General features: G+C 45.1%; 1 protein-coding gene across 1 annotated transcript; it reads right to left on the bottom strand.

Moving 5' to 3' along the window:
* Positions 1-1,358: 1,358 nt before the first annotated feature.
* On the bottom strand, positions 1,359-10,668 carry TMEM209 (transmembrane protein 209). The gene is made up of 12 exons (XM_026841118.1): positions 10,532-10,668; positions 10,358-10,416; positions 9,501-9,632; positions 8,278-8,516; positions 7,710-7,914; positions 6,918-7,093; positions 6,155-6,226; positions 5,144-5,240; positions 4,385-4,510; positions 3,850-3,947; positions 1,796-1,910; positions 1,359-1,706 (listed from the first exon to the last, which is right to left on the bottom strand). The coding sequence occupies exons 1-12, from the start codon at positions 10,666-10,668 to the stop codon at positions 1,510-1,512; spliced, it is 1,653 nt and encodes a 550-aa protein (XP_026696919.1). The 3' UTR covers positions 1,359-1,509.
* Positions 10,669-11,532: the final 864 nt, after the last annotated feature.

Below are 11,532 nucleotides of genomic sequence, written 5' to 3'. Positions count from 1 at the left end.
GGGGGGGGGTCTGGGGGCTTTTTTGTATTTTTGAGTTTTGGTGGTTTGGGAGTTCTTTGGGGTTTGGTGTTCATGGGGGTTTTGGGGTTTTTGGAGTTTATAGGACTTTAGAGGGTTCAGGATTTTGGGGGGTTTGGGGTTTTTTTAGGGGGGTGTTTTTTGGTTTTTTTGGTTTTGCGGGTTTGAGTTTTGGTTTTGCGGGGGTGGGTTTTTCAGGGTTTTTTTGGCGTTTTGGCAGATTTTTGGATGTTGGGGGGTTTTGGTGATTTGGAGTTTTTGATGGTTTTGGTGAAAGAGGAGGGGGCTGCAGCAGTGGCCTCTGTGAGAAGGTTCTGGAAGCCCCCCCCAGCTCCAGGTGAGACCCAGCGCTACGCCAAGGCCGCGCCTCTGCCATGACCTATTGAAGATGGGGAACCTGGGGGGGGGGTCGGGCATAGGAGGAGTGATGAGGAGACTTGTGCCAATGCCGAGGTCAGCGGGAGGAAGGGGGTGGAAAGGGGGGTGGTGCTGGAGCAGAGCCCCCCTGTATCCCGTGGGGAGACGGCAGGGCCCCCCCTGCACCCGTGGGGGTCACCAGAGGGGCAGGGATCTGCCTGGGGAGGACCCCGGGGCTCTGAGGGAAGGAGAAGCCCCCGTGGTTGTGGTTTAGTGCTGGGAGGTTGACAGAAAAAAGCCTGAACCTCAGGCCTCGAGCCAAAGCCTGACCCGCAGGCCTCACATCAGAGCTGAGTTCTGAGTGAACCTCCGGAGCAGCATCCCATCCGCATGAAATACGACCAGATTTCCTCTGAAAACAAGAACCCTAAAAGCCAGCTGCTTCCCAGGAGATAGGAACTCCTCAGAAGTGCCCCGGATCCCAGCCAGATCCAGGATGCCCCCGAGTGAAGCTGATCTACCAGATGTTTCCATGCCCCCCCCCCTTTTTTTTTTTTTTAAGTATGATTTGTTTGTTAAACTGTATAAAAGCAGGACCCTCAAACAAAACTGAGCCTGGGAAGAAGGGAGGGGTGGGGGGAGGTGTTTTTTAATGCTTCTCTCTGTCCCAGTCTGTTAAGTGTTGGGTTTGTTAGTGTTTGAATTAAAAGTGTTTTTCTTCCCCTAGTCTAGGGCTTTGCCTCTTTTAATGGGTGAGGAAACCTCTCCCTGTCCTCATCTCAACTCCTGAGACTTTTTGTTTAAATTTTTCTTCTTCCCACCGCTGAGGGGCAAGGAGTGAGCAAAGGGCTGCATGGGGCTTAGTTACCCTCTGAGCCTAAAAACCAGGACAGAAGCTTCCCCCCAGGATTCTCGGGGACAGGCACCAGGTGACAACACACATTGAGGACTGTGTGACGTGGTATTTTAAAATAAATTGCTAGAAAATAAACAAGAGGAACCTACTACCTAGGTACGTATGAATCTTAAACAGACACTAAAACTACTATTTTGGAGCAGATTAATTATAACATCATGGTCAAAGGCCAAGCTAAGGTTTACTGCCTGCACTTGAGCCAGCCGAAGTGTCAACAGTCAATAAATGTGGCTAGAATTGGAAAAAAAAAAATCATCCCAAATCCAACCCAAATCAGGTTTCCTGACAGGCGGAGGACACTGCTCCCACCACCGTACCTGGGGCAGGCTGTAGACGTGGCGCTGGTATATCAGCTCATAGTGAGGTGGGTTGATGCTGCTCTGGTAAATGCAAAATACATTTTCATTGGAAGTGTCTGCAAAGGAAAAGTTTCAAAGGTGATCGGGATTTCAAAGGTGCTGATGTGATCCGAGGCCAAGGGCAGCTCAGTGTGGGCACCGGTACCTGGTTTATCTGGTGTCTGAATGAAGTGTTGAGACGTGAAGGTTTTGCCGTCAGGATATTTGGGGTGAGGCGGCAGCCTGGAGTCAAGGTAAGTACAAAACACGTGCATGATGATCTGGAAAAATTAAAACAAATCTCGCTTTAGCATCCTTAAAAATACAGCAGCTTTCTTGCCATAACCTCAGGTATTAATTACAGTTTTTGTGATTGCAACACCGACCCAACCCCGGTGTGCTCAGGAGCCCGAGGCAGTTTAATGCTTAAAGCAAAGATTCCGACGGGCCCGGCACTCCACGTGCAGGCAGGTTTGGTTTGTCCAGTAAGTGAAACAGCCTCAGTCACAACGCGATAAACTGATGCTGCGTGTCAGGAGCTCAGTTCCCCCACGAGCAACTTTATCCCGGCACCCTGCAGAATTTGGCAAAGTCACAGATTTAGCAGATTTAGGCCATGAACTCCAAGCAAACTCTTCAAGCGACAGGTTCTGTGCTCGCTGCGAGGATTCGGCTCAGAAGGGCAGATGAAATAAAAATTACAGCAAGTCTCTCCTTTTCCCTCACAAAAGGCCAAACCAAAAATCACTGGAAAAACCTGAGCGGGCCACGAGTCTTACTAAGAATGCCAAAATTTGGAAATAAAATCCTAAAACAATATCCAGAAAACCAGGGTGCAGCCTGCTGTTGGTGGTTTAACCCTTCCCAGGGAGGTCTCAACATTTTATGTGGGCAACATCACCCAGTTACCTGTAACCTGGTACTTGCTGTGTTCATTCTATGTAACGGGATCTGTTTGACAGAAAAAACTAAAGAGTTTCTCTGGGCTAAATGGCCACAGTCTCAAGAAATCTGGGCGATGTGCCTTGGAAAGCACAGCTTTGTGTTACCTGCAGTGTGATCAACAAAAAATGCAAATTTTTTTTTTTTTTTTTTTAATTCTTACAGTAATTGTCTGGAGTAATTTAATGTCAGAACCTCATGGCAAGTGTTTCTTTTAATCTCTTAGATCAGAACTTCTTTCCCAGAATTCCTGAAAGTTTCATTCCAGGGTGCCCTCCTCTGTCTCATGATCTTTATTGAGCTGCTCACCCTGCTGTGGAGCAAGACACTGAGTTCCTCTGTGGCCAGTCACTATCAAGTATTTAATTATCTTCACAAATAGAGAATCAAATTCTATTTCAGGATGGATTTTGTACAACTTCAGCTTCCAGCAACTGACTCTAACTGTATCTTTGTCAGCAAAGCTGTGAAGCTCTGACATTCCCATCTCCTGGGTTTTATTCTCCCAAGTAACTGAAAATCTCTTGAGAGTGGGGAAAAAAAAAAACACCAAACCAAATCGCCCTAATTCGACTTTCAGATACAGAGTTCAACTGAAGACTCACACTGTAAAGCCTCACTTCTGACTCCCTGAATTGTTCTGTGCTCTTCCTTTTAATTATTTTCATCACCTCAGTTGCATTTTCAAGTCACTGTTTACACCGAGGTGCTGTTCCCTCCCAACTTCCAGGTTAAGGGGCAAAGCATCACTACGAGTCTTCTCTCACGTGGGATACGCGACAGATTTCAGATTTCTCACAAAACATTCCTGAATTAAACCACACCCAGGCCATTCCAACTGCATTTTCCCCCCTCTATCCATTAGAGTAAAGGAAAACGAGAACAAGGTGAAAGGTTTTCCTTGCATTAGAAATTGTTAGGTTAAGGCAGACATTTGGCCTTTTAAAAAAAAAAACCAAACGGCAAGAGAAGTGCCCCAATGAGATCCCCACCTGTCAGGCTGCTCCCTGTAGTGATCTGACATTGCAGAGGAGTCTAAGAGCCCAGCCTAAGGCTACGATGTGCAACTAACTGCATGTGTGATCAACACAATGTCCAATCCCATCTGCATTTATTTCCCACAGAACCCCCTGACTGCAAGGGGATTATCTGTGGAAATGATGCCAACAAGATTTTACCCTGTTCCTCAAAAGTCTTAGTGGCTGCTCCCTCCAAAAAACTTCTGCTGAAAGGCAACCCGCTTTAAGCTATCGTATCAAGATGGCTGTGAAAACTTACAGAGGAGTCGGTGGGCAGGTCCGTGTACCACTTGCGGCCTTTGAATTCCCCTCCTCTGTTCCATCGGAAGGAACTCATGCATCCTCCCTGAGAAAGCTCTGCAAGCAACAAGATTCATGCAGTTACTGGGGGTTGAAAGTGCACAAAACCCAAATTTTGTGCTGGTTTCAGGGGCTTCATACATGTTTCTGATGTACAAAGTAGGAAAAGTTCAGCTAATGAAATGCTTGTAAAGATGGTTATACAGGGAGGTAAATTTACAGGTTTGTTTTTAATTAGTGAAGAGATTAACTGGAGCATGTTGCACCCTGAGCACGCAGGAGGGAAATGAGAAGCAAAGCTTTTAAAAAACATTCCCAAATTACATCCCAATCCCACATCGTTCCATCACTATCAAAAATTGCAGAGAAACACCTCTGCTGCTAGAAAGCAGCTCTCATCCCTGCCGTGACTCTTCAAACACCTCCAGGGTGACACCAACAACACCTGACTGGTCACGGGAGAGTTTTAAAGTCAGGCTGGTGACAGCACATACCTTTGATCCTCTCAACCAAATACTCCTGGTTTGGGGTAAGATCCAGATACTGCACAAGCACGTTGAGGGTTGGAATGAGCGGAGCTTTAACGAGCGCTGCCTGCTTCAGACTGCTGATGCTGGCTTCTGCAAGAGAGGAAGCACCAGCACAGCTCAGCCCCAGCACCACAGGGCCCCCAGGCGCCTCCCGCGCCAGGTGGGGCTACAGAGAGCTCCCCTGGTTGGTGCATCAAGTCCTAGAAGCACTGAACATCTGACACAACCCCAAACACTCATTTCAGTTCCAATGAAGTGGCAGATGTCGCCTTTACGTCAGAGAATAGAAAAGCTACATCGACTTTGAAGAGCAGAGGGCCAGTAACAAAGTGGGGACGAGAGCGGCACGGACCAGTTTTTCTAGAGGCACCACAAGAGCTGCAGCTCTCGAGGAAACACAACAAAGAGCCCCCAAAAGGTGGGTCTGATTTAAACGCAGCCTATCAAATCCACTTCTCGGTTAAGGACGTATGGATTTGAAGCAAGAAGAGAAGCAGTTCTTTCAGAATTGTACAGTGACAGAAAAAATAGAACTGGAGTTCAGCAGGATTTTAAAAAACATTTATTTTAGGGAGCATTTGGAACCAGTCGTAGTAGGGGAGACAGTGAGACTTTCTAGGGAGACACTGCAAATTTACAGCACACTAAATGAGGCATGGGTGTGTGTAAGAAAGGGGGAGGTAAGAAGGAAGGGTAAGAAGAGGCTCCAAAGCCTCATCCTACCTCCGATCTGCAACTCCGGACACCCCATTCTTCGCAGCTGAGTGCTCACAGACTCGATCTCTTGGACAAGTGGCACTAGAATAGTCTCATTAATCCACTAGGAAAGAAAAAGGTGAAAATTCAAGAGGTCAGAAGCAAGAAAAATGTTTAAAACCCCTCAACCTTTAGCTTACATCCTACTAATCATCACAATCACAAAGCAGCTTAGCAACAGAAATACTGAAGCCAACCAAGAAGTAATTAAATTAGAATATCAAGCTAGATGAAGTTTAAATGACTCTCTAATACTTTCTAAAAACCAGAAAATTCAATATAAAAATGGACTAAAAGGTCTAAAAGACCAGAACACTCAAATAAAGGAGTCAGGAAAACAAATCCCTAGATAGTATCAGATAAAGCTTTTCTTTCCAAAGCTTTTCTGAACAATGAGGAAAGGGGTGTTATGAAGCACAGCCCTCCACCCACAAAGGGAATTTATACTTTGATGAGGCCACTCCCTCTCACAATTGTTTGAGGAAATCAAGAAGCTGATAAACACAAGGTGTGGGGTTTGTAGGCGACAGGATTTGAGAACTGAAGCGTGCTGGGCCTGGGTTTAGGAACAGATGCTCAGGAATCTGGCATGGATCTCACACTCATCTTTGCTTTTCACCAGTCTTATTAAAAACCAAGAAAACCACACAAAACACACAAGCAAAACTACATACCTGACGCTACAACTGAAGAGGCAATTAATTCAAATCTAGATTTACTAATTATTTTGCCATTGTGTGCAACTAAGTTTCCCCTGCTCTAGCAATTCCTATTGCTAAGATCAAGGTTTTTCCTTTTGCTTTTATTATGCAGCTCACAACAGACAAAAAACACTCCAACCTTTGGGTGGGAAATTTACACACTTTGAGCCCAGGAGAGTGAGTTAGGAATACTGCACAAATATCAATTTGGGTTACAGCAAGGAAAAACCAAACCTCGTCACAGAGACGGGACGTCTTGCCCTAAGACTGGACTTACATTTCTGAACTTGGCAGTCCAGGAATCCATGTGATCAAGGAGCTGCCGGTTCATCGTCACTCGCGCCCAAACCTATGGAAAGGTTTATTAAGTACATGTAAGAACTTAAGAGAATACCAAGAGTTTTGAGGGTCTGTGACAATTTGTGACACTAACTACATCATTCCAATCGCATTTTTCCCCGAATTCTTATGCAGCTGCTGGCTGGATCACGGGACTCCTACAGCAGCTTCACACCATGCTACAATCATCCTGCAGGAGTCCAAATTCAGTTTGAAACTCTCTGCTCTATTAGGATAAAATTGCTCTGAACTCTAGGCTTCATTTAAGAGGTACTTGAATGGGAATTTTCATTAGGTTAACGTAGGAAATTATCGATCAAATTTAACTGAAGCCATGTGAATTGTATTCCTGTGCATTAGACTTCCGTCAGAGGCCAGCATAGGGGCTTTATGCTTTATATCCTTCAGCTGTTCCACTGGGTTAAATACAGATCGGTTTCAGCTTGATTTTTAGAGCAGAAATGTATTTTATCTAGTGTGAGCCTTGCTCTCCAAGGGAGAAATATTTTTCCCACTACAGTTCAGAGTCTGCAATGGCCATTTACAGTGACCAGGAGCCTCGCACGCTGGATGAAGACAGCTCAGTGCTAGAGGTTTTCTCTCCCCCACATTTTTGGTGCAGCTCAAATCCAAACCTCTGCACAAATCTGTGTACTTCAGAGCCCCATTTCTCTCTCTTGACTACTTTTGCTGTGGAATACCTCTTCTGCAGCCTGTTTTGAGCTCAGATCAGCTTCATCCTTGTGTGCTGATGGAGCCTGGGACCTGCAGGCCAGCTGGTACTGGAACTTTCTCAGTACCTGTGCACAGTCAGCGATGGAACGGCTGTAGCTCCAGAAAGTTGGGCTGGTGGAAGGAGAGCTGGAATCTGAACTTCCTGCAATGATTCGTTTATTAAACAGTCACGTACAGTTATTGACAAGACATTCTTGAAGCGACAGCACTGGCACAGCAGGTCAGTACATGAAAGCTTTGACAAGAGACACAGACATGAACTGCCACAGATAGGGACACTGAGGTCAGTCTGCAGAAACACCGACTGCACCCCGACTGTCCCTATCCAGGACAAAAACTGCCTGCAGGTAATTCACCCCCCCCGTATCTGAAACGCCTCCTCCACAAGATATCCCTCTCATCACAAGGCGACAGAGCCCAGCAGTGTATCACGGGCCACTACGGCCAACAAGTGCCACAGAGACAATCTCTCAGCACACGTTCCCAGCCCATCCCCAGGAAAACTTGAGAGGAAAACTTTCCGAAGGTCCTAAACCACGGTAGAAATCACACCCTAATCACTCCGTAGAGGACTAAACTAGTCAGCAGCCACTTTTACCAAGGTCACAGGTGATTACCATAAACAAGTTAGGTTTATTTACTAGTACGACGATGCCAGAATCCTCTGTGACTTTTCTCATCCATAAAAGCCAATCTCCAACAAACCCAACCCCTTCTTCTGACCAAGCTTTCCCAATCAAATCAGCTTGGTTTTTTACCTAGTTGGACTCTCTGCTGCTTCTGTTCTTCGTTCCGAAGGAAGGTGTGCAGTGCCTTGAGGTCTGTCATATAATCCTCTTCACCCGTAGGAGAATTATACAGAATGGGGGAAGAGCGGTAACGAGACCTTAAACTGCTGCTTTCCACTGGCCCAACGCTAGAGGGGTACGGTGACCCGCTGGGAGAGGAGCTGAAGCTGGAAACCTTGGACAAATAGGAAAAAAAGGTTGTATCAGATAAAGAAGACAGAATTCCACCTTGATTTGTAAATGACATAAAAATAAAAAGACTCTTGTTTGGGGTTTGGGTTGGGGTTTTTTTGGTGTCCTTTGCACTTACAGTTTGATTTCTTGGTTTTGCTTTGTTCTGAAACAAACCATCTGCTCTAACCAAATGAGGTGACAATAGGGAAGAAGGGCAAATCCCGATACAACAAACTGAGATCCGCTTTGCAAAAGGAGCAAACACACATATGGACAACTCTCCGCTGGCTGCTGCTCCCTTCAGTGGCAGAGGGCACCAAACGAAGACCCAACCTGTACCCTCAGGAGCTGGCCTGGTCCTTACCTTACTGTAGCTGCTGCCTGGTGAATAGGTTCCAGCACTGCCGTAAGAAGCGCTGGTGCTTGACAGAGCCTGTAGTTGAGGGCTGTACCCTGGGATACAACCGGTAGTAAACTTTGGACTGGCGCTAGGGGAGCGGGACGGACTGTAACTCAGGACACTCTGGCCCCGGAGGGGAGGAGAAGGTGTCAAAGACGGGGCTTTCTTTGCTGCCAGCTCACGCGGTGGAGTTGTTTGTACCGCTGCAAGAAGGAAAAACAGAATTAGCATTGTGGATGCAGCAGGCCCAAACTCTCCTCCCCCCTTTAAATGCATACACAACACTATTTCAATGCGATTTAAAGAAGATGCTAGAAGGGACACTAGAAAAGACCCCTACAGAGCTCAGCAGTCAAGCCACTGACAAAAAAAGAGAAGACTGAGACACAGGACCACAACTCAGCACGAATCCTGCAGCTTCAGATTTCAGTTCAGTGTTACCAGGCACCTTGTGTAACCCAGGGGGGTTCTCTACTCCATCCCCTATTTCAACAGCTCCTCTACCTGCCTACTCTGTGCATCTTTAGGCATTGAATGTCTCCATTTATCTCTGCATATAAACACAGGAGATGCTTGAACCTTGGTACTGGAGCTTTACAACCACCTGCTGCCCATTTTCTAGGGGCAGACGAGCAGAACGCAATACTACACTGCTGGCATTTTGCTTTTGGTACATTTACCTCATCAGGCTCTTTTTAGAACTTCGCTTTGCTCTTCAAAAGCTTTCTGAGTGACCACCCTCTAGGCTCATTTTCCGACTTCACACAAAGGTCTGTCTGTCCCTCCCATTTGGTTCTCCTTACCCAGCGTGACAGTAGTAGGACATCAAAATTAAATAGAAACCTGCGCTCTCTGCCTTGCTCCTAGTTCCACGGACAAGGCACAAATTCCTTGTCCAACCTCACAGTGTTCAAGTCTCTCCCTGTCCTTCGGCAGCCGCTCTCACCCTGCCCTTTTTCACCATCTCCGTGCTTGTTTCCCCCCCAGTTCTCCTCACAAACACTCAACAAATTATCACTTGCCATTGTGAATTTTAAGAGGCTGCGGGTAACTCAGTTTACTGCTCCTGTCAGAGGAGGCGATTCAGAACTCCCTCCAAAAATAGAATCCCACCGCTGAGAAAGACACCATCTTGAAACAGAAAAAAAGAATTAAAAAGGATTGCCAAAGATATTTATTGCACCCACCTGCATTCTGCAGCCCCAGCAGGTTCTGCTGGCGAGGACTCATGACCAAGCTGGTCGGTGCCACCGTATATTTGAAGTACATCCAGAAATCAAATAAGGCATTCAGGCTGAATAGAGATGCAAGTACAAGTTCTAGAAGAAACAGAGAAGTTTTTACCATAGCTTGAGCACGGGGAATAATAAAAGTGTACTGTTTGCAAAAATGGAGATATGCCTATTAAAAACAGGTCATTATTAGTGCTGTCAAAAAGTACCAAATTGGGCAATACCTAAGATTTCTTCACCTTTTCATGTAAGAAACATTGGAGATAATTCTCCTTTCTGTATTGAGATTAATTTACACTGCTACAATTCAGTTTTTAAAGATGGACAGCCATCTTCCAAATCTACCACAATTAAGTTTCACAGTATTTCTCAAAAACCATCTTCTGTTAAATCATCTGTCACTCATCTCATGATTTTTCTCCTCCTCTTGCTTCATCCTCTAATCATATTTGATACAGCTGGCTTAGACTCTACTCCTCCAAAACAAACTTTAATTCTTGTGAAATGCCATCCAAGCCCACGGCACACTGCCATGTTCCCCAAGCCTTACTCCACACACTAAACAAATCTAACGCACCAAATAAGTTATTCCTATCTAAGAAAGCCATTAACACTCCTTACCTGTCCCTAAAGTGGGTTTCAAGGGAGATAGCAGAAAGCAAACCAAAGTTTTGGGATAAATTTAAAACTAAAAAAAAAAAAATTAGAGAGGAAAAAAAGCTGATTTAAAGACCACCTCTCCAGCAATAAAACTGACAAGGGAATACAAGAAAAGAACCCCAAAAACTGATTTAAATGCTGCAGCAACTCACCAATATACCAGAGTGGCCAGTATGTGATGTTGTAATATGAACTTATGAGTTTTCCAGACCTGAAAAGGAAAAAAAAAAGTTATAATTTTGCAACTATTCAGTCCCAGGAAATATTCAGGGAGATACAAAGTAGGAGGCTTTGCTTGTTTGATTCATCTGTGACAATTAACGCACATTTCAGTATATATCATGCCTGCAAGGGACACATTAAGGAATCCCCAGGCCAAGACCACTTTCCGGGCTTCAATCTCCTTCCTTATCTTGATGGCCCTGTCGATGACAGAAGCTGCTGGAGTCTGTTCTGCTGCCATGATCTGTAACAACACAGAGAAATGACAGAATTTGACAACTTTTATACAGTAAAACCCTCAGTCAGCACATGATTAAAGAAAAAAAAAAAGCAATAGTCTAAAACGGATCACGTAAATGGACTTTACATTTAGTCAGAGTCATGTTTAGCATATTAAAAAAACCAATCAGATTCTTTTTACCAGGAAAATAGGTAATATTACTTCAATTAACTCTACTGTTAAAGACTGTCACCTCATTACTGAGCAACAGGGCCCACCTTCTCCAGTGAGGTACAGATAAGAGGACAGAGACAGATTCCAACCTCAGTTTTGAAAAATAACTTCCTCCAGCAGCAAGAGTCAAAGCTCCTGCCTTCTCCAAGCAAAGGCAGCCGGAGCAAGGAAAGGCCTTGCACAGCTCTGCAGTTTTGCTATTGAAAATTCCCACTCGTTTCAAGTGGGAACAGAGGATTTTCATATGGTACAGCCACGTCCCAGGGGTTCCGTACATCTAAAAGTTAATACCACGTGTGAAAGAAATAACCCTTGGGGACTTTTTTTCTTCTTTCTTTTCTTTTTTTAATTTTTTTTTCTTCTAGTCCCGTCACCAAAATGTGCTACTGTTCCTGCCTGCCACTCATTGAAAAACTTGTCACATCATTCTTCACTAGATGGGAACATAAATAATTTGCTTTCTGGGACAAATACTGCACCTTTACATTACTGCCACAACAGTTCAACGGTGAAATAGCGAACATCAGGACTACCGGGAGAATTCTACAAGAGCACATTGCCTGGTAGGTTTTCTGACAGGTTTTTCATACAGTTTCAGCCCCAAGACTTCCCTTCCCACGCTGATAAATGTAGCAGCCCTAAGCAGAGATC

This window comes from Athene cunicularia (assembly GCF_003259725.1).
Source record: "Athene cunicularia isolate RWA chromosome 1 unlocalized genomic scaffold, athCun1 chr1_part2, whole genome shotgun sequence".
NCBI classification, from domain to species: domain Eukaryota; kingdom Metazoa; phylum Chordata; class Aves; order Strigiformes; family Strigidae; genus Athene; species Athene cunicularia.
The sequence above is the reverse complement of the archived record's forward strand: the minus strand, read 5'-3'. Positions and strand labels throughout refer to the sequence as shown.